The 22,042-nt window shown below is 49.4% G+C and overlaps 1 protein-coding gene across 5 annotated transcripts in view; it reads right to left on the bottom strand.

Moving 5' to 3' along the window:
* Positions 1-506: 506 nt before the first annotated feature.
* FNIP2 (folliculin interacting protein 2) overlaps positions 507-22,042 on the bottom strand; it is a 118,603-nt gene continuing 97,067 nt past the window's right edge. For all 5 annotated transcript variants that reach the window (XM_068542399.1, XM_068542400.1, XM_068542397.1 and 2 more), the window contains 3 exons: positions 9,736-9,936; positions 5,744-5,859; positions 507-4,043 (listed from right to left, as the gene is read on the bottom strand). In XM_068542399.1, the coding sequence (XP_068398500.1) occupies positions 3,965-4,043; positions 5,744-5,859; positions 9,736-9,936 (396 nt within the window). In that variant the 3' untranslated portion in view covers positions 507-3,964. The remainder of the gene's footprint in view (positions 4,044-5,743; positions 5,860-9,735; positions 9,937-22,042) is intronic.

Here is a 22,042-nt window from a genome sequence, read left to right as displayed (position 1 = left end):
CACAGCTACTGGTAACAGGGTTTTCCAAATGTGTGTCAGTTCTTGCTGAAATCCTAAGCCCTACAAAGTAAAACCTCGCCTCAGTTTATATACAACAGTGGCGTTCCTGGAAAATTCAGCGTATAGTAAGCTCGTGAGAGAAATGCGTTGTGCTTGTAAGTAATGCAAAATTAAATTCTCAGCTTAGATCATTATAAACTAAGGCTTTCACCCACCTGAACGTCAGCAGGATATTTGTGAGTCACACGGGAGGTGGGATAACTCCTCATTCCGGGGTGCTCTGCACGTGACAAGATGTTCTCCTATCACCCTCCGCCCCTGCCCATCCTGTGCCAGGAGCCCTCGCCCATCACCTTGCTCACCGAAGAGGCCCTACGTTTCCCAAACAGCCTTGCTGAGAGTCACTGACATATACAGTGGGCTTGTTTCAGCATGAATTACTGGAAATGAGACGTCTAAGTCTGATTAAACGCAACAAACAAATCACAGGCAGGACCAGGAAAATGTTCAAGATAAATTCAGAAGGTTTATTGCACCAAATGCCACATAAAAATGGATCAAAATGATATGTGAACAAGTTTGAAGAAAAAAATTTCCATACATTGACATTGATATCTATTTAACTGATCAAAAACATAAAGTCCTACCAATTTGTCTTAATGGAACTTCAGTAGTAACAAATCAATCCCAGAATTTTCTCCTTTTTAAACAAACACCACTTAAATTTAAGCACATTGCAATCTTGCTTTCAAGATATACGGTTCACCAAAGATGGACATTTAAAAATTAACATTCAGAGGGGGCTGCTTGATTTAGGCAAACAGTATATTAAAAGGTCCCCTCCCCCAAAGCACGAGAGAAAACAAATGGTTCACATTTACCGAGAAGCTAAAGACTTTTTCAGTTTATTGGTGAAAGTATGCATGAACAAAATACTTTCAAAAGTATGTGTTGTTAGTGGAAAAATCCAGATATTTAAAAGAACCGTGGGGTCACTCTATATTCTTTATTTTTATGTACAACCAACTCTAGTGAGGAACCTAAAAAGCTACAGGCTGAATTTTATAAAATCTCAGGACCTAATTAGAAGGGCCTGAAACAACAGTTTAGTATCATTTAGCAGGCAGGGATTTTCCTCCCTCGAAAAAAGTTAACTTTGAAAAATATGGAAAGTTTAAAAAGTTGCGATGTGTAAACGGCAGTTCCATGGGATGTGAAAAGTTTGGAGTTAACTTTCATTAAAAAACAGCACACTTCAGAAAAACGGATTGAAGCCTGTACAAAAAGCTATTTAACACTGATAAAAATAAAATACTTTGGAATTATGCACAAGTATGGAAGCTACATTTTAAGTTTTCATTGTCATGTTTAAACGTACACAATGATCTTTACATTCATATCACCCGTCAGTCTATGAAAAATAAAACCGCGACATGCTAGAGAGAGGCCCATCACGGTCACGCGGGCGCACACCCGCTCTGTCCTGCCTCCCAGCTTGCGTGGAAAAGCAAGATGCTACAAAAGGTGCACTCAACAGGTAAGACGTCAAAGTTGAAGAAACCCTAAAGGTGGAATCCTGTCAACTGAGGTAGTTTTCTCTATTTGTACTTTTTTTTTTTTTTTTAAACTTTTGTTTCTTTTCTTGAGGTGGGCCTGGGCGAGGGCGGGTCCCTTCCTTGCCCTCTTGGGCTAAGACAGACCCAAGCCACCAGGTGGGGTCCGCTGTGTGTGTCAACACAGTTCCATGAGATTCTCTTCTTTTCCGCTTTTGGGAGGAGGGTGAGTTTAGGAGACAGCACAGGTGGACGTTCTCCAGGGGAGGGTTTGTGAACGAGCAGCAACAGCCCTGGTCTGCTGTGCGGGCGGCAGCCCTGAGGGTCGGGGCCGCCCAGGGTCCTGAGCGCTGTCCCTCCGTCACCTTCTCCCGGGGGAGGCAGGGGGCAGGAGATGTGGAGGCAAATCCAGTTTCCTCAGCTTCCAGGGGCTGGGCCGCATCTGTACTGCGTGGAGTTCAGCATCGGTCGTTTAAAGCTCAGCGTCCCCCGGGCCGGGTCTAGTGCTCATTGGGCCGCTACGTGCACTGATTTTGTTTCTAGTTATGGTCTATGAAGCCCTGGAGGGTCGGGGTGGGGGGGGGGCAGGAGGGAGGGGAAGCGCCCAGAACGTGTCAACGAGGAGAAGGAAACCGAGACTGCGGGTGCTCGAAGCCGGTGCAGAGGGGACGCTGGGACCTCACTCCGCACGGGCGGGGAGAGGGTGGCCACGGGCCAGGTCCACGACAACCGCCGCGATGCCACGGCGCCGAGGACTTGGGACACCCGTCTTGTGCCAGACATCAGGCAAGAGGAAACGGAAGATGTAGAAGGAATGGACAACGTCACTTTTATGAGAGAGAGACACACAATACAAATCCAAGATTAAGAGCCTCAACACGCCTCTCTGCATTTCACATCGTAAAAAAAGAAGGGGGGAGGGCGGAATTCCCTGGGGTCCCGGGGTTAGGGCTCGGCGCTCTCACTGCGGAGGGCCCGAGTTCAGTCCCTGGTTGGGGAACGAAGATGCTGCAGGCCGCCTGGAGCAGCCAAAAGAAAGAAAGAAAGAAGATTTATTAAAAAAGAGAGGGGAAGGCTGCAGTTCTGACTATTCCTAAGAAAGAAAGAACACACACCTGTTTTTCTCCATTGGTCCTGCCGCTCTCCTCTTTCAAACAAATAACTCGCGTGCATTTGTCAAAGAGTAAAGACACAGATGTATGTAACTTGGGGTTTGGGATCAGGATTTTTATCAAGTAGAAAATATGAAGTCATTTTAACTCCTGAAAGGGAAGTCGTTTCATATTCTCAGGTGCAAAGGCTACATGGAAAGGACCGGCATCCATTCATAAACGAGAAGGAAATCAGAGCCTGGTTTTAACGAACCGACCTCAAGATCTGCAGGAACTAACAGTTCTGCTGTACTGGGTTAGCCCCCCCCGCCTTGTAACCATCCACTTACCAAAGAGGCTTTTCCTTTACCCTGGATGTCAGTACATCGTCTGTTTCACGGTCAGTAAACTAAAGTTAACGTCCACAGAAAATTAAGGGTTTTTAAAAAGCCAACTATGCTCATAAATAAACAATGCTTCATTTTGGCAGGTTTTTATAACTACGGGGCAGTGAATTTCTGGGAAGCTGTTTTGAAAAGGACCTAGGGATTGGAAGGCACAGAGATGATAGTGTAAAAATTCAGCTCCTATCGGGATTGTTTATAAACGTTCAAACTAATTCATGAGTCATCCTGCACTCTTGCAGCGTTCATTTCCCACCAGGACAGCTGGGCCTTTTAAAGTAGGAACAGTCCTTGGTATTAACTAGTATAGGAAGAAGGTGGCTTCCGCGGGAGGAGTTCAGCCACAGAAACACTCGCCGGCTTACGGAACCAACTTTGGTGAACGGCCCCGCTTAGAAGGCTGCCGAGAGCTGCGAAGCGTCCGGGGAAGCCGGGCGGGCTCGGGCCGAGCTCGCCGCTGCCACGGAACCACGCGGGGACGGGCTGAGGACGCCGCACCGACTCCTGCCTTGATCGCACCAGCGACCCGTCCCGGACCCACCCGCGGCTGCACCTCGAACGCGGTAAACTGGGACAAGACGGGGAGCAGCGGGTCCCCGGAGCTCCCGGCCCCCCGTGCCGTGCGCCGGACGGTGACGGTGACGGTGACGCCGGAGCGGAGGGCGGCACGCGCGGGCTTCCCTCGGCCGCTGAGCCGGGGTCAGGACGGCGGGACCCCTCTCCCCGGCTTGGGGAGCTCGCGCTGGGACTCGCAGACGTCCGAGCCCCGCTGCTGCGCCCCGACGTGCTCACGGCCCCGCCCGGCCCGGCCCAGCGCGGCAGCACCGGCTCCGTCTGCCCTGCTCGGGCCTCGCGGTCCTGGGGAGCGGCCGTCCGTCCTCCCTCCTTCCCCGGGGCAGCTGTCCGGAGCGTCAGCTTATAGGAGTATCTGAGCGACGTACGGAGAGTGAGTGCTGGCGACGGCCGTCAGCAGGGGCAGGTCGTTGGACTCGATCCTGAGGGCGGACAGAGGAGGGGACGTTGCTTTAAAGCAGCAGGACTTACGGGAGGGGCCCCGGCGCCGGACCCCAGGGCTGCCCGGTCAGTGCCCAGAACCGACGACGGAGTGAACGAGGCGGGGGCACGGGAGCCCGTCCCTGGGACCCCACGTTCCCCGCATCCCCGCGCGGCCTCTGTGCGACTCCCCCTCCGGCCAGCCCTCCCGGCCTGCACCCCGGGTCTGCACCGGCTTCACGTTCGTCTCCGGGAACGCATGACGGTGGCAGCGTCTCCAGAACCCCGGAGATTCCTTCAAGGTTGACACGACCGAGACCCCCACTGAGCACGTGACCGAGACCACCCCCCCCCCACTGAGCACGTGACTGAGACGACCCCCACTGAGCGCGTGCCCGACACTCACAGGTGCGCATGGGCAGAAGTCCGCGCGTCCTGGAAAAGTCAGGCCGGTCTCGGTCCTTGAAATACGTCCTAACGCTCTCCCTTGATTCCCAAAACCAAAAATTAAAAATAGAACCTAAAAAGGCAGCTGGCATGAGCTCGTGGAGTCTTCCACGCCTTCTCCAGTAATGCTCCCTCCGCATCTCAGTTCGGGGCAGACGGGGAGCTCCCAGCACCTTAGTGCTGCTGGCCTGAGCACGGGAGGGGCTAAGGAGGGGCTGGAGGGACCCCCACTAACAAGGCGCTGAGGGGCCTGGCGACTAGGAGGTAAATCCACCCTCACCATCCTTCTGGGGGTGCTGATGCTGGGCACCTGTCAGTCAGGGGCCAGGCAAGCGTCCTGGAAATAAAAGCTGCACATCCTGCATTGGAAACCGGATGGGGCAGGACTAGTGAGGCTGGTGAAGAGATCTAAGTAAAAAGTGCAAAAGCAAATGCCTCAAACGGGGAGAATATTTTTAAAATGATGTAAAAAAAAAAAAAAAAAAAAAAAAAAGTGACAGGAAACGCTAAGAGGCAAACCATACAGTATAAGTCATATCCTGGGTGTGAAAGATGGAAAGTCCGACAAGAATGCAGAGGCCTGAGCCTTGAAATAATACTCTGATTGGCAGGCTTAACAGAGAATCTCAGGGTTGACGTTTGATACCCGGTATTTCCTTGCCCCAAGCTGAGGGGCGGGGAGGTCATCATCACAGGTAAGGGAGACAATGCCTCATCTACACAAGTTTTTGTTACTTCTCTGTGGAAAATTAACCAGAGAGTAAAACACAAGTCTTCCCCCAGAGAAGTCAGGATACCAAGAGCCTCTGGAAAATGATACACGTTATCGATAGCATGCACGCCTCCTCTTCGGATGGGCTCATAATAAAAGGGAAGAGAGTACGGTCACCCCGGGACGTGCAGACGGGCCCCCAAGTCCAGGGGAATGGCCTTCCCCACCTCCTCCAGAAAAAGCACGGAAAGCACAGCTGCTGCCGCGTGTCTGACAGCTCGTGACTCGCACATCTTACTGAAATGACTAGAAATGGGCAGATGGAGGGGGATTACACTCTATACTTTCAAGGATAAAATAATCCAGGGGGAAGACTAACAAGGTACCACTAGCTTCAAGGTCTGCATGTGTTTCCGGGCGTGAAACTCCAGTATCAGATACAAGAAACATGCCGTTCACTGGGGAGCCCCAGAGGCTGGACAGGTCAGTGGGTAGAGCGCAGAGGACAGCCCCCCACAGACACCGGCACTCCCCAGAACTCACCCCAGAACGACGCTTAATTCTTTCACGTGCACGCGCGTGTGTCCACGAAGATACTCAGACAGCATCTTACTCTTCAGGTACATCTCCTGTAGTCTGTCTTCCAGGTGCATGATGCACTGCAAAGCCAATGACACTCACGATGAGGGCAAGAACTCAGATCTCTGCCAACGTCTAAGAGCCGCAATTCCCTCAATCCATTTCTAAGTATGCTACTGTAATCTCATCTCTTTAAAATATACTTCAAGAATTACAAGCCAGCTCAAACCCTACCATAAGCAGGGATAAGAATAGGTTTTTGTCATCAACAAGGACCTACTGAAAAGCACAGGGAACTCTACTCAATACTCTGTGATAACCTATATGGAAAAGAATCTGAAAAAGAATAGATACGTGTATGTACAACCGAATCACTTTGCTGTACACCTGAAATTAACACAACATTGTAAATCAACTGTACTCCAGTATAAAATTTAAAAAAATAAAAAATAAAAAAGAATAGGTTTTTTTAAAACAATAAAGTTTAATTTTTCCAGTGACTGTTAAGATCTTCATATATGTTTTCTGGTCTTTCTAAAACATTTGTTTCTACATAGTTAAAATCATTCTGTAAGTACACTTATTTCCTGCTTTCAAAAAACTTTCTAATAATCCTTTTCCCATGTTATTAAAAATTCTTTATCAATATAATTTTTATGACTGATTTTTCAGAATGTGAATTTACCATGACTAAAATCACATAGCCATCTGCATTTTTGTTATTATACATAATTTTGTAAAGAGCACCTTTCTTGTTGTTTTCCTATATCTCAGATTATTTTGGTACAGTTCGTTCCCAGAAGAATGACTGGAACAAGGTTATTCTGAACCTTTTTTTTTTTTTTTTTGCTCTCAAGAGTGTAGTTTAACTAGGTCTCTAGTAACAATGAAGAAAGGGCAATTTTGTTCAGAACATCTCTACCCTTGGAACTGTGTCCAGCTTCGTATTTAGAGAACAGCAGTCACCTGTGTCTTGCACCAGAGGCAAATGCTTTTGCATCTGGCAGGGAGACTGATCCAGGCAGCTCAGTAAGTCACCTGATGGCTCTGGCAAGGGTCACTCCATCAGACGTGATTTTCTTCTAGACCATTAGGCCTGCTATTTTCAAGGTAAAAAGATTTACAGATGCACTTGAAAACGTTGATCTTGACCACCTGGGCTGATCAGTGACGTGGAAAAAGTATCCATTCGAGATGCAATCTTTTCCATTTTTCATTGGCTTAAAACCTTAAGTGCATCGTATTGTGTGGACGAAACACAACTGGTAAGTGAGTAAGAGTAATAATCAAAGCAAGGAGGCTTTCGCCAATTCCCTTGGGGGAAAATGTTCCCCCAGGAAAACAGAGTTAAGTGCGGAAAGGTCTCCTGTTCAGTGTCAGTTCCTTGTGGAGCAAATACAAAGTTTTAGTAAGAGTGTTGTAAAATATCAAAAAGAAAATTCACATTACGTTGAATCCTTTATGTTTTGAAATAGTGAATTTACTGTGTTTTCATAGTCCCCAGGAAAACTGTGTGTTGCAGTGCGGAAATAAACAGAACATTGGTTCATATGGAATGTGCACGGAACTTGCAATCAAAGCACTTAGAAATTTTTTTAAAAGCCTGATTATGAAATTGAACTGTTTCAGGATTCCCCTCCCTCCTTTCTGAGATGGATTTCTTCAACTTTAACTTCTGAAATTTAAAATAGCTACTTTCTCTTTTCACACTGAAGGTACTAACAGGCCTTTAATCACGTGTTTCATTCGAGTGACTTTTAAGGAGAATTTTAAACTGCAGATGAAATGTTCTTTGATCCTGATTTTGTCAAGTCATTCATATTATTAAGTGGTCATATGTAACTTATGTCTAAATGAAGTAAAAAGAATTAACTGTGGTAATTTACTGCTGGGATAACTAAGATTTCAAACGTAGCAAGAGATATGGATTATAGAATAAAATATAAAAGTTTGGTAAATATAACAGTAAAAAACTGTAAAATCAAATATATCTCTCTTCCCTTACAGAAAAGCAGACTTCGGCCTCTGAATCAGCATGATGCGAGTTGCTACTAGAAGGAAAAACTGCCTACAAATGTAGAACCAGGTTGTAATACGCCACAGGTGGGGCCTTCTGTGTTACCCCTGAGAACAGGGGTCCTACAGTTTAAAGCCCAAATAAAGGTTTCAGTGAGAAGGTGGTGTCAGTCTTCAAAGCCATGAACACTGTTTCACGCAACTGGTTCTTACTAACAGTTACACTAATAGTAGCTGTTTCCTGAGTGTGTATAATATCCAGCACTACTTCAAGTGCTCTACCCGAATTATCTCACTTAATTTTTATCACCAGACAGGACAGGTTCTGCTGTGCCCCAGCTTCGACAAGGCACCCAATTCGGAAGCAGAGGCGCCTGGGTCTGAGTCCAGGCCACTGAAAGCCCACGGACTGGCCACTACTGTCCACTGGCTGCCAGGGCATCTCATCTCGCCTGAGCTCGGACAGGTAGAAAGCAGCCCCTTGGAGGACTCTCACACATGCTTGTTGCCTAGGTACCGTCTTCACTTTGCAGAGGAGAAAGCTGCGGCCCTGAGATGCCCGACGAACCAACGGCAAAGCCTGGGCGTGGCCCCCATGACGTCCAGGGGTGCCCCGTGATGCTGTGCTACCACCTGAGATGACAGCCAGTGTTTCAAAGCACCTCCTCCAAGGACAAAGGAGTCCCGACCTTCCGAGGGGTGTGGTGCGCCTGCAGATCCGGCCACGAGAACTCAGGGGAACACCCTCCACGAGCAATCGGGGAGGTGACTCATATTCAGCCTCCTACTTGGTTGTCAATAGCTCTGCATCTTTTGCGGAGGCCGGAGGCTGGAAGGGAGACGCTGTTTGGTTTGGGGCTGAGGGAGGAGGAGTCCAGAAGGCTGGTGAGCTCATCCCAGCTGCAGCCCCGCCAGCTCGCGGGGCTCTGCCCTGTACGTGCCCTTCAGCTGCGCTTGTGCTCTGGAAACCTTGCTCCCTTCCTGGCTAAATGTATTTTCTCTTGATCTCTCTGCACACAGACACACAGGAATTTGTTTTGCATGTTATTCTAGGGACTCAGGGAGACCTGCTGATCATTTTCTCGGAGTTCAGGGCGTCTGTCTGCTGTTTGTACTTAACGTAACGTTATCAAAGTGATTTTAAAATCCCATTTGAAAAGGAACAATTGATACCATCCCCTATGGCTATGGTGCTTCAACATTTTAAGCGTTTACACGAACGATATTCTATGTATCCATAACGACATTGGGAGGATGGTCCCTGAACTGATGGCACTCGTCCCTTCGGAAGCTGGCTGGCTTGCATTTGACCCGATGACGGGAAAACCGATGAGTCCCCCAAAGGAAGATGTTAAACTCCCCTTTATGCTCGATCCCTGCCCCCATACCTTCCCTGTTTCTCCACGTAACTTGTTCAGAAAGATTGTGTCGGGCTTCCCTGGTGGCGCAGTGGTTGAGAGTCTGCCTGACAATGCAGGGGACATGGGTTCGGGCCCTGGTCTGGGAAGATCCCACATGCCGCGGAGCAACTGGGCCCGTGAGCCGCAATTGCTGAGCCTGTGCGTCTGGAGCCTGTGCTCAGCAACAGGAGAGACCGCCATAGTGAGAGGCCCGCGCACCGCGATGAAGAGTGGCCCCCGCTCGCCGCAACTGGAGAAAGCCCTCACGCAGAAACGAAGACCCAAAGCAGCCATAAATAAATAAATAAATAAAATTTAAAAAAAAAAAAAAAAATTGTGTCACTCTGTGCTGTCTCCAGAAGGACTACTGTCACTGAATCCAGCCCGTGTGCTGGTTTTGTGTCACATGCTCTGTTTTCACTGATGCTACCATCCAGTTAGACTAAAATCAATACACGGGAATACATGACTTCATAACCGCAATGCTGCGGAAAATGCTTTCTTAGCTCACTTCTCTGATGGTCTGAGAACGATACTTACGAAGTCCGCGGGGAGGTGAAGCCTATAAAGCTGCAGGATGGACTGAAGTAAACTGGACACCTGGCTTGAGACCAGGACGTCCTGGCCGAGTTTCGTGCCGTCCACCGCCTTCCTCTGACTCGTGGCCACCTGGACGCTCCACTTGTCCGTGTCTGCAATGATGCACACGGCCTCGGCGATGGGCTCGTCGAGCACGGGGTGCTGCGGGACAGACACACGGGGTCAACTCTTCACCATGCTTCCGGTGACATTGGCACGTCCAGAAGTTTCTGTGCAGCGTCAGACTCAGGGGCAGAGGTGGTGGCGGGAGCCCCGAGCCCTACAGGGACCCGAACTGGGGTGTCATCCCATAGTCATTTAAATGTTAACTTGACAAAACTGCACCCAGGGGGCACACTATAAACGTCACCAAACATTCAGAGGTAAGCAAAAAGGCCTGTGGTCTCCCTCCATCCCAGGACATTAAAGCCCGTTTCCTTCTGGAAGACTGCACTCTCCTCTTATGCTTTTTATTTTCATTTATTTATTTTTTCCCACGAGTCTTGTGGGATCCTAGTTCCCTGAACTGGGATCGAACCTGGGCCCCCTGCAACGGAAGCGTCTTAACCACTGGACCGCCAGGGAAGTCTCTGCACCCTCCTTTTAAAATGGAGACGGTCAGAATAAGGTGTAGGAGTCTACTGCCATTTTCCCCATCACAAGGTTTGGCTGGGTAACTTAACAGCCCCTGAAAGGCATAGCTTTAATCACGAGGCAACATTTATTCAGAAACCATGTGCTACACGCATAAATCAACTCCAGGACAACTAAACTCAGACTGGCCAGGGAGCTGTGTATCGAGATGAGGCCAAAAGGCACGAGCGTGGCTACTGATGAACGTACTTAAAATACCAAATCCTCGGTAACTGGGCAGTGATGGACGGAGCAGGTTAACTAGGAAACTGTGCCATGGGGCCAATGGGGTGAACACTGATGCTGTCCAGGAACACGGCCCACGAGAGGCACGTGAAAAGACGCTCAACATCACTCATCATTAGAGAATGCAGATCAAGATTACAATGAGGTATCACCTCACACTGGTCAGAATGGCCATCATCAAAAAGTCTAGAAACGATAAACACTGGAGAAGGTGTGGAGGAAAGGGAACCCCGCTGCACTGTTCGTGGGAATGTAAATTGATACAGCCACTATGGAGAACAGTATGGAGGTTCCTTAAAAAACTAAAAATAGAACTACCATATGACCCAGCTATCCCACTCTTGGGCATATATCCAGAGAAAACCATAATTCGAAAGGATGCAAGCACTCCAATGTTCACTGCAGCACTATTTACAATAGCCAGGACATGGAAGCAACCTAAGTGTCCATCGACAGAGGAATGGATAAAGAAGATGTGGTACATACCCACAATGGAATATTACTCAGCCATAAAAGGGAATGAAATTGGGTCATTTGTAGAGCTGTGGATGGACCTAGAGACTGTCATACAGAGTGAAGTAAGTCAGAAAGAGAAAAACAAATATCGTATATTAACGCATATATGTGGAATCTAGAAAAATGGTACAAATGAACTTATTTACAAAGCAGAAATAGAGTCACAGATGTAGAAAACAAACTTATGGCTACTGGGGGGGAAAAAGGGGGAGGGATACATTGGGAGATTGGGATACATATACACACTGCTATATATAAAATAGATAACTAATAAGTACCTACTGTACAGCACAGGGAACTCTATTCAATGCTCTGTAATGACCTGTATGGGAAAAGAATCTAAAAAAGAGTGGATCTATGTATACGTATAACTGATTCACTCTGTTGCACAGCAGAAGTTAGCACAACATTGTAAATCAACTATACTCCCAAAAAATTAATTAAAAAAAGGGAAACGGCCTAAAAAATTGAATTTCTCAAAACTGATCACAGTGTAACTGCTTCACCACCAGCTCCTCTGACACACGTGTTCAGGATCCCACACGCGTGCAAATCAAGGGCACAACAGGACTGCCCTCCAGCCCCAAACTAGGAGAGAGAAGGGGGTGGGCAGGTACGCAGTGAGACGGAGACAGACGGAACGCACCTCGAAGCCGGCGTCCTCGAGCACACCTTTGTGACCCTCAGTCACTGAAGGCAGAGCGGGCCTGGCCTCCTCCTGTCACGCGGTTCCTTCCGCTGCCCTGTGGTGGCCCCTCGTGCTAGGCTCGTCCTGATTCCCCTTTGGAGAAGGACCTTTCCCGGGTAAATCCTGGAGGCCCCTCCCTCCGTCACAGGGTGGGAACAGGGCCCAAGCTGGGCCAAACAGACTCTCCCTCCCGGCCACCTGCCCGGAGCACGCAGCCAGGAGGCCGGGAGCCGCTGGGGTCACCGCGCTCCCGCTCGACAAAAGCCACCACGAATACCCACAGCGATTCTTGGTTCCTGCACTTCCACAGGGGCCTTGTTTCCTGCCGACCCCAAGCCTAGTTCTTCGGTCTCCTTACCATTTCTAAGGATCCCTAATATCCCTCCAATAAAGTCCCTTCCGGTTAAATTAACAAGAGTCGGTTTCTGCCGCTTGCAGCAAAGAACCCACACAGGTACACGACCTTGTCTCGGGTGACCGAGACCTGAGCTTTTTACGACTTAACACTAGTAGTGGGAAGGCCGATGATGGAAACCCAAATGTCTGCTGTCATGCTTACTTTCAGCAGGTGGTCTGGCTCCCTCGTTTGCGGCTTTTCCACTCAATCTTTGCGCTCTTTCCCACAGACGGGGAAGTGACTGGCGGGCTGAATGAGAACTTTTTTCCTCAACTGTATCCAGGACGGAAACTTTCACGTTTTAGAATATTTTCCCCATTGAAAAGAATAGCAAATGAGGCAAAGTCTAGCGGCCCAACATTTATTTAAGCACAGGTTAAACGTGAGAAATAAAGAATGTGGCAAAGCAGATTCTTGAATTAATGAAGCCCAGTTTCCCAAGGATGGCTCTCATTTTCTAAGACTTGCTCACCAAACAGTCGAAATGCTCACACACACAATGACCCTAAATTCCCACTCTTACCCGCAGGTTTTTGTGACCCCCTCAGTCTTACCCTCCTCACACACTCTCCAAAACAGAAAGTAAGGACAGGGCTGCAATGACTTCCCTTTACAAGTTCCTGCAAGTTCTTGCTCAATCCGTGTGTCATAAACTCGCAGCAAGAGGACGGTGACTTGCCATCAGTGTACCTGGTCCTTGTGAGCAAAGGAAATGGAAATTTGGAAATTGAAAAGATTTGTATTTTGAGCTCAAGTTCCTTCAATGCTTTGCATTTATCAGAAATTCACAGTGTGCTGGGTATAGCACAAAACAGATCTATACTGAGACCTTTTCTTCAAGGGACTTACGTTCCAAAAGTATATATATAATCATCAAAGACCAGAGGCCAACGTACGTACAGTGAGTGGAATGCATGCCAGTCCCCTTTCACCTGGATTTCAATCACCTCCCTCTAGCAAGGTGTGGTAAACAGGACCCAAGCCAGGCCAATCAGATGCTCCTCCCCTGAGATTTCCCTGTGAGCAGGGGGCCCAGGAGGCTGAGAAGGGTTGGGGTAAAAATCTAGCTTTTGTTGGATTAATTGTTTGCAGTAGATAATGTGGGCCCTAGTTTCCAACTCAGCTCAATTTCCGAAATGATTTCCCCAGCATCGTGACAGGGAAGGGAGCAGCGTGTGGGCCCGAGGAAAGCACACAGACAGCAGGTTACGGGGCCCCATAACCACACACAGAGCTCCGCCTTCGCAAGTGAGCCGCAGGCACGAGGGCGGCGAGGCTCACTGGGGAAGCGATGGATGGAAGGCTGCCCAGGTCCCAGTGACCCCAGGAGGCTGCAGGCCCAGGGGCAGTAATAGCAGAGGAGCGACGGAGGAGTTGGCTCAGGTATCTTACGAGGAAGAACGAAATGGGTCAGAGAACTGTGAAAGAAAGAAAGTGCGCGTGAGCCATTTTTAAATCACTGGCGGAAACCTGAGCACAGACTGAAGAAGGCTAGGTCCAAGGGTTGGGACAAACGGACAGGAGGTCGAGAGCCCGTCCCCTGAAGGAGGGGCCGACTCTTCTCTCCCTGGACGCTCAGCTCCTAGCCCAGGACCGGGCCCTCGAGAAAGGGGCCCAGGTCAAGCACAGCGGTGACAGGGCAGGCCAGCACGTGCAGCCCCAACACAGCACGGTGCCACCACGTGTGCAGGATCCAGGGACACCGAGAACCACGGAGAGCTGTCAGGGGAGCACCTTAAAAAGGAATCACACAGGGCACGACACTCAGCATCCTGTGACAAACCACAGCGGACAAGAGCACGAAAAAGAACATACGTGTGCAGCTGGGTCACTGTGCTGCACAGAAGAAATGAACACAACGCCGTAAATCAACTCTACTTCAATGAAATGAAGAAACAAGAATTACACATCCTCGGACTCCCAGATATCTAACACGTAATTCCCTGAACACACCCAACTGCCTCTAAGTACACCATCTAGCAGTTACTCACTTATTTCCTGAAGAATAAACACTTTTAAAAGGAAGATGGAAATAGAGGGAAATGTAAACAGTCAAGAAAAAGAAATGAATCCTGGAGAGAGAGAAAAAATGTCTATAGCTTAGATTAAGTTATAATCTAAGGGGCACCAGGGTGACTGGCTGCCCAGCTCTGATCTGGTTTAAACTTCTCTAAGGTCAGAGAACTGAAGCTTAAGTTCTGGTGATTCTGGAGATTTCTGATACATATCTTCCCCAAAGAAACCCAACCCCACTAAAGACAGGGCAGTTTAACCGTATCATGGTGTGGCTTATTAGTCAATGTCTAAGCTTTTAGAATTTAAAGAACTCCATGATCCAGAAGACCACGCCTGGATTATCACAGGAACACTCACCCACACATGCCCTCCGCCCTGCCTGGTATTCAATGGAAAATTCCTCTTAGAAAAGGCTATACTTTTTTTTTTTTTTTAATAAATTTATTTATTTTATTTTATTTTTACTTTTGGCTGCATTGGGTCTTTGTTGCTGCACGCGGGCTTTCTCTAGTTGCGGCGAGCAGGGGGCTACTCTTTGTTGCGGTGCGCGGGCTTCTCATTGCGGTGGCTCCTCTTGTTGTGGAGCACGGGCTCTAGGCACGTGGGCTTCAGTAGTTGTGGTGTGTGGGCTCAGTAGTTGTGGCTCGCGGGCTCTAGAGCGCAGGCTCAGTAGTTGTGGCTCGCGGGCTCTAGAGCGCAGGCTCAGTAGTTGTGGCGCACGCGCTTAGCTGCTCCGCGGCATGTGGGATCTTCCCAGACCAGGGCTCGAACCCGTGTCCCCTGCATTGGCAGGCAGATTCTTAACCACTGCACCACCAGGGAAGTCCAAAGGCTCTTTAAGGCATACAGAGAACCACAATAAACAAAGGAAACACTGAATTATATGATGCTTCTTCTTATTACTTTTCCTTATGAGCCATATCTTAACTGTAGAAGTAATTAATAGTGAAATCTGTCAGGCGGGTCTCTTAAGTTCACGAGTTTATCAACTTCACGTACACACCAGGGTACACACAAATACAGACACTTATCAGCAACAACATACATGGTGCAGTGCTTTTGAGAAATTAAGTACTTTAACAAACGCCGTAAAACGTTAAGACTGAATGATTCAAACACCTACTAGAAGCCCAATTCCTCCAGCTCCGTCCTTAGGGCTTGGATCTGATCTTTCACCAAGGAGCCAAGGCTCCGAAGCTGGGCGCGACTGGGCTTAACTGTCACCTCCATCACTTACTAGCCCTGGGGCCTCAGTGGCCACTCACCTGGGCCTCAGGGTCTACGTCTGCAACGTGTGATCGTACTTGGTTGAGAGTTTCTGTGAGAAGAATGAGCGTGGAACACGAAGTGCAGCGCCCACCACTTGTCGGGGGCCTTCGGCTGCTTCCCTACACCACCACCTCCACGTAACCACGTCCCCCAAACCCTAGCAGCACCACTTCCCTCCCCAACCCGGAACCCTACTCCAGCACGGACACCCCAACGCTTAGGCTCAAACTTGTCTCCTTCCACCCTGGAAGCTCCCGTCTGGGCCCACCGTCACGTGCACACGCTCCCCTCCGGGGCGCCCTCAGAACTCCCTGCTCTGGGCAGGGAGGTGGCCCACCTGTTACTCGGGCTGTGCCCAGAATGTCTTCCAGTTCTTCAGGGGCCCAGCCTGGGTTCCCACGCCCCTGCACCCCTCAACAGGACTCCCCGCGTCCACTGTCTGGCATTGAATCACACTGTCTTAACTTGCTCTGGATTTCACATCTGCTTGTCTACTCAGTGATTTCATAGGTAACTCAAGGAGAGAAATCACGTTTTTCTTCCGTAGTCTCGGAAATGAGCATAACAAAAGGCAAGGCATGTGCTAAATGTCTAACGCGTGCCGGCTCTGTTGAACAATTCTCTATTTCTTTATTTTTAGATTCAATCCAGTTCCTATTAAGTCATCCACACAACTATTAACATACTTCTTTTCCATGTATTGCACTTAAATGACTAACATTTCACATGGTTACCTTTTTCCTTTCTAAAAATTTTTATTGAACTATAGTTGATTTACAATGTTGTACTAGTGTCAGGTATACAGTAAATTGACCCATTTATACATATATATATATATTTTTTTTCCTTCTCTCCCATTATAGGTTATTACAAGATCTTGAATATAGTTCCCTGTGCTATACAGTAGGTCTCTGTTGCCTATCTATTTTATATACGGTAGTGTGTGTATTTTAATCCCAAACTCCTAATTTATCCCTCTCCCCTCCCCTTTGGTAACCATAAGTTTGTTTTTTATGTCTTTGAGTCTATTTCTATTTTGTAAATAAGTTCATCTGTATCATTTTTTTAGATTCCACATATATGATATCATATGGTATTTGTCCTTCTCTGTCTGACTTACTTCACTGAGTATGATAATCTCTAGGTCCGTCCACGTTGCTGCAAATGGCACTAATTCATTCCTTTTTATGGCTGAGTAATATTCCACTGTATATATGTACCACATCTTCTTTGTCCATTCCTCTGTCGATGGACATTTAGGTTGCTCTCTGTCTTGCCTATTGTAAATAGTGCTGCAATGAACATTGGGGTGCATGTATCTTTTCAAATTATGTTTTTCTCCGGATATATTCCCAGGAGTGGGATTGCTGGGTCGTATGGTAGCTCTATTTTTAGTTTTAAGGAACCTCCATTCTGTTCTCCATAGTGGCTGCATCAATTTACATTCCCACCACCAGCGTAGGAGGGTTCCCTTTTCTCCACACCCTCTCCAGCATTTATTATTTGTAGACTTTTTGATGATGACCATTCTGACCAGTGTGAGGTGATACCTCATTGTAATTTTGACTTGCCTTTCTCTAATAATTAGCGACGTTGAGCATCTTTTCATGTGCTTCTTGGCCATCCGTATGTCTTCTTTGAGATGTCTATTTAGGTCTCCTGCCCATTTTTTGACTGGGTGATGGTTACCTATTTCTAACTCAAGAGTAGGAAAGTACCAGCTCCCATGTATGCTTCCTTCAACTACTGATGAGTTCATCAAGCCATTCTCGCCGTGGGTACACAGGATGCAGTCCCGCTCTACAGAGAGGAACACGAGGACAAGAAGTGCAAGAGCTCATGAAGTATCTCGGCACGTCAGAAAGAGGATCTAGGAACTCATTCAAGTGCTTCTGACGCATAGCTCAATGAGTCTGCCAAGCCCTCTACTTTGAAACCCTAGGACCTTGTCAGGGTGGAAATCCCTCGGAAGACAAGATTGCAACAAGTGGGAATGACAGTTGCAACATAATGACAAGAGGAGAAAACACGGTCACCTCTATTATGACTTTGCTAAGAAACTTCCCATATTTAGCTGCTGGTATTGCCCAATACATACTCTAAAAGTCCCGAAGGGACTTCCCTGGTGGTGCAGTGGTTAAGAATCCACCTGCCAATGCAGGGGACACGGGTTCGATCCCTGGTCCGGGAAGATCCCGCGTGCCAAAGAGCAACGAAGCCAGTGTGCCACAACTACTGAGCCTGCGCTCTAGAGCCCACGAGCCACAACTACTGAGCCCACGTGCCACAACTACTGAGCCCGCATGCGCGCCTAGAGCCCATGCTCCGCAACAAGAGAAGCCACCCCAATGAGAAGCCCGTGCACTGCGACGAGGAGTAGCCCCCGCTTGCCGCAACTAGAGAAAGCCCACGCACAGCAACGAAGACCCAACACAGCCAAAAATAAAAATAAATTAATTAAAAAAAATAAACCGATCCTTCGTGAATCCTCAAAGATGCCAGCCCACATGTGGATCGCAGGCAACAGGTGTGCAGACGGACGCTGGTACTCACAACCAGCTCTAGAATCTGCTCACTGATTACAACAGTGCAGATTCAGCGACCAGGACGAGCCACTGGGTGGCCTCTTTCACACACAAAGGGAGCAGGTGATTTATGACTCAGGTAATGGGAAGAACCTCTCTGTTTCTTTTATTTTTCTCTGAAACATTCTGAATTATAAAACATAAGATTCTTGGGTATTATCTGAGTGTCAATTTGCTCATCACTTCCTAGAAGATATTTCTGTCAAGTTCTGTAACTTTATTAAACTGAACTTGAGTCAGAGAATGTGACATGACGAAACACCTTTCAAAGAAATCCCCCCCAGCCCCGTTATGTTATAGCCCCACGACTTAACAACAGCAGCCCTTACATGGCTTCAAGTAAATCCCTGAATTGGTCACAGAGAGAAAATGGACGATCAGTGCCCTGAGGGCCACAGTCTCAGCACCTGCTCTGGGTTAAACGTCCTTGGACCCCGTTTTTATTCTTCTACCTCCGTAGGGGCCAAGCCCCCTCCATGTCCTCGGAACCGAGGATTTAAGCAACCTGAGCCAGTCCACCCACTTCTGGACGGCCGAGGGCGCCTTCAGGACGCGGACACATGTGGATGGCTGGCCAGTTTTTATTGAAAACCTTCAGTCTCACATCCGCGCAGAGAACAGGAACCTGATTGCCACTCGCCGTCCTCCAACACTTCCCCAGCCTACAAAGTCATCCAGGATACTAAACACTAAATGCTCAGCATCCAGGCTCTCCTGACAGCAGTCACAGAGACAGACAGACAGAAGCTCCCGTGGCGGCAGAGCCGGCTCTGCCTGTGGTTGCTCTGCAGCCCCTGGGGGAGCCCGGCCCCCTCGCCCTCTCTCCGCTCATGCCCACTGCAGACGTCACCTCCTCCAGGAAGCCCCCAGGCTGTCCCGTGCCTCCCTGCCGCCCTCCCCCCGCTGTGGGCTCTGCTTTCACTGCTTATGTCTTTAATCACCTGTTGGAGTTCAACCTCCTGAAGGACAGGGGCCATGCCTCCTCTCTGGCTGCTGACAAGTGTCCTTTGTCTTTGATGTCCTGCCGCTCAGCGCGGGTTTGTTTATATCTACCCTACTCGGGAGTCAGTGGGCTCACTTCATCTGAAAGATCCCAGCCATTCTTCCTTCAAATGCTGTTTCTCTTTCCCGCCTTCTGTAGGCGCAATAGAACCTCCTCACTCAAGCCTCCAGGTCTCTTACTTGCTCTTCCGTATTTTTCCAGGTACCTCTGTCTCTGAGCTGCAGTCAAAGCGGTAGTTCTGCATCTGGTCACTTTCACAAACTCTCATCCTCTCTGGCTGTATGTAATCTGCTCTGCTCTTTCACCTACCCCCGAGTTTTAATTTCCATGACTGCATTTTTCCATTTTAGCATCTCTCTTCGGTTCTTTTACAAATCTAAATAGTCGTGTATCATAACAGACGATCTTTTTAAAGATTCCAATTCCTTCTTTTATCACTGTAACCATTTTAAACGTACCACCCAACAGTTACTCTAGACTGTCGGAGGAGGGCTTACGCCCCTGCCTGTACTGCCCACTCTCCCTCACCCTGACCACGAGCCCACCGTGTTGGAGTCGTTTTGTTTTATGTGCTCTATGCGTCTCTCGGAAACAGGCTCCACGTCAGTTGCTAAAGACTTTGGAGTTGTGATAAGGTGGAGGAGAGCGAATCGATCATTCTGGACCACGGGCACTGTTGAGGGGTCCTGGGAGGTGAGGGCTTGGGGAAGTCTACAGGCATCGTGAGGGTGTCGGGACCTGGGGCAGCGGGAGCGGGGAGGGTCGGCTGGGGGGCGGGGTCCAGAGGAAACACCTGACCTTCTGTGTGTCTGTGCCTGCGGACTTGTGGACACAGGGTGCAGCCTCAGGGACGCCTTAAATGTCGGGACGGCCACGTGTTGAGGAAGGAAAGAGTTTAAAGTCGAGGAGAGGTGCTCAAGGTCAAAGAGGGTCATCAGAACAAAGTTATGGGAGGATGTGCATGACGCCAAAATACAACGTAAGAAGGCTGGTACACAGATTTTTCTGCAGAGGATGGCACAGACGTCCAAATATTTCGCATGTAATGAAAAACACTGGGGAAAACATCAAAATTAGCCATGCGCCTGATATTTACAAGATGCAAGAGCAATGATGCCTTTGAGACGTATAGTAAGCATTTTATTCTCCTTTAGGTGAAGAAAAAGAACACAAAGGGCCCCAGGCGGCATGTCCCGACACAGAACTCTTCCCCTTTATGCCTTCAAGGCAGACTCTGCCACGCCTCTCTCCTTTAGAAGGAGGGTCACACTCTGCACCTGCAGGAACACACGCTCCTCTGCCCAGCGCAGGGGGACCGTGCAGCGTCCCCAGGCACCGGGCCAGGCGCTGGACGGAGAGACGCCCGCAGGCCTGGTGGAAGAAAGACACTGGAGGCACAACCAAGCACCGCATGCCAAGGGCCTGGGGCGGTTTCAGAGAAGCGGCAACGTTGGGACGGGGCCTGCAAAAGGCACTGGGGCTGCTTCAACAGCGCCTGAGGCAGAGGGAGCGACGCACGTGGCAAGGAGGTGAGAGAGAGGGCGGGCCGTTAGAGGCTGGCACACGGTGTGACCGAGCCGCCCCGGGAGAGCAGGGCTGCGTGTGTGCGTGTGTATCTGAAACACATACGGGGGGGGCAGTTCCAGCCAGGGAGCCTAGATTTCACTCTGCAAAGAGACAGGCCCCTGTGAGAGCAGAAGAGGAACCGACAGACTCCACGTTTGAGAAGGAGCCCTCCGGGGCCACGTGCAAGGCTGCAAGGCGGAAGGCAGCGTAGGAGGGGAGGGGTCACCGAGATCTCAGACTGGGGTCGGCGATACCCGGAGATGGGTAGTTTTTTCAGATATTTTTTAAAACCCCCATCTGCAGTAAGAAACGCCTTTTAACGCCGTAACCCAGGGTGCACGCTGATACAGGTGCATCCACACGCACAGCCCCCAAGAGCCAGACGGTGCCGAAGGCCCGCGCCCCGCTGCGCACGCCCCCCCCGCACCGGGACGGGTTCCGTCTCGCCAGCAGGTCTGCCCGGCACGGGCGCCTGTCTGCTCCTCAGCACTACGGACCTCAGGCTGCTGCTGACTCCGGGCCACCCCCGTGCTGCCCGCGTCGCTAAAGCGATGCCCTTCGGTCGCCGTGACTCGCTGTCCTTGCGTCGGCTCCCTGGCTGACGGTGGCGCACGGGCAATCGGGCGCTCGCGGCACGCGTCCCAGCCAAGCCGCCGGCAAAGGTGCTCCTCTGCGCTGCTGATTTCCGCGTATGTCTGCAGTCAGTCTGTTGCTACTCTTAAAATGAAACGAAAGAGGCTGCCATATCCAACCGGTACCTCGTTTCGTAGAGTATTCTCAAGATGCCCGAAGGCCTGGAACACAGTTTTTGTTAAAAGAGACACTAATACCTGATGTTAATTTTGGTCTCGATGACCCGACCCTACAGAGCTGGAGCGGCCTGGCCACGCCTCGTGAAGCCACCAGCGGAGGGAAAGCGGCCGCCGTGAGCGCTGAGTGAATGGGTCCCGCTGCTGTCCCACCACCCCCAGCGGGAGCGTCTCGGGAAACTCATTTACAAAGCGCGTGCACGGGCGTCACTGTAACAGCTACCGTCTGTCGGGCGTTCGGTAACGTGCCGCACGCTGTGTTCAGCACTGGATGTGCATTATCTCACGGTCTTCAAGCAGACCTCTAACTGCCGTCATTTTCTAGAAAGCGAAACTGATGCTGAGACGATTAAAGAATCCTGCGCCAGGCCACGAAGCCACGAGGGGTGAGCCACGGGTCAATCTCAGGTTTGTCTGCCTTTAGAAGCCAAACTCGTAACTGCTGGGTTACGTTTTATCTGTTCCTCTAAACACATTTTTCTGAGGCTTAGCGAAGCCAATGGATTTACCTGACGACCAGCGAACAAGTGGCAGCACCAA

This window comes from Eschrichtius robustus, chromosome 4, assembly GCF_028021215.1.
Source record: "Eschrichtius robustus isolate mEscRob2 chromosome 4, mEscRob2.pri, whole genome shotgun sequence".
NCBI lineage: Eukaryota > Metazoa > Chordata > Mammalia > Artiodactyla > Eschrichtiidae > Eschrichtius > Eschrichtius robustus.
The sequence above is the reverse complement of the archived record's forward strand: the minus strand, read 5'-3'. Positions and strand labels throughout refer to the sequence as shown.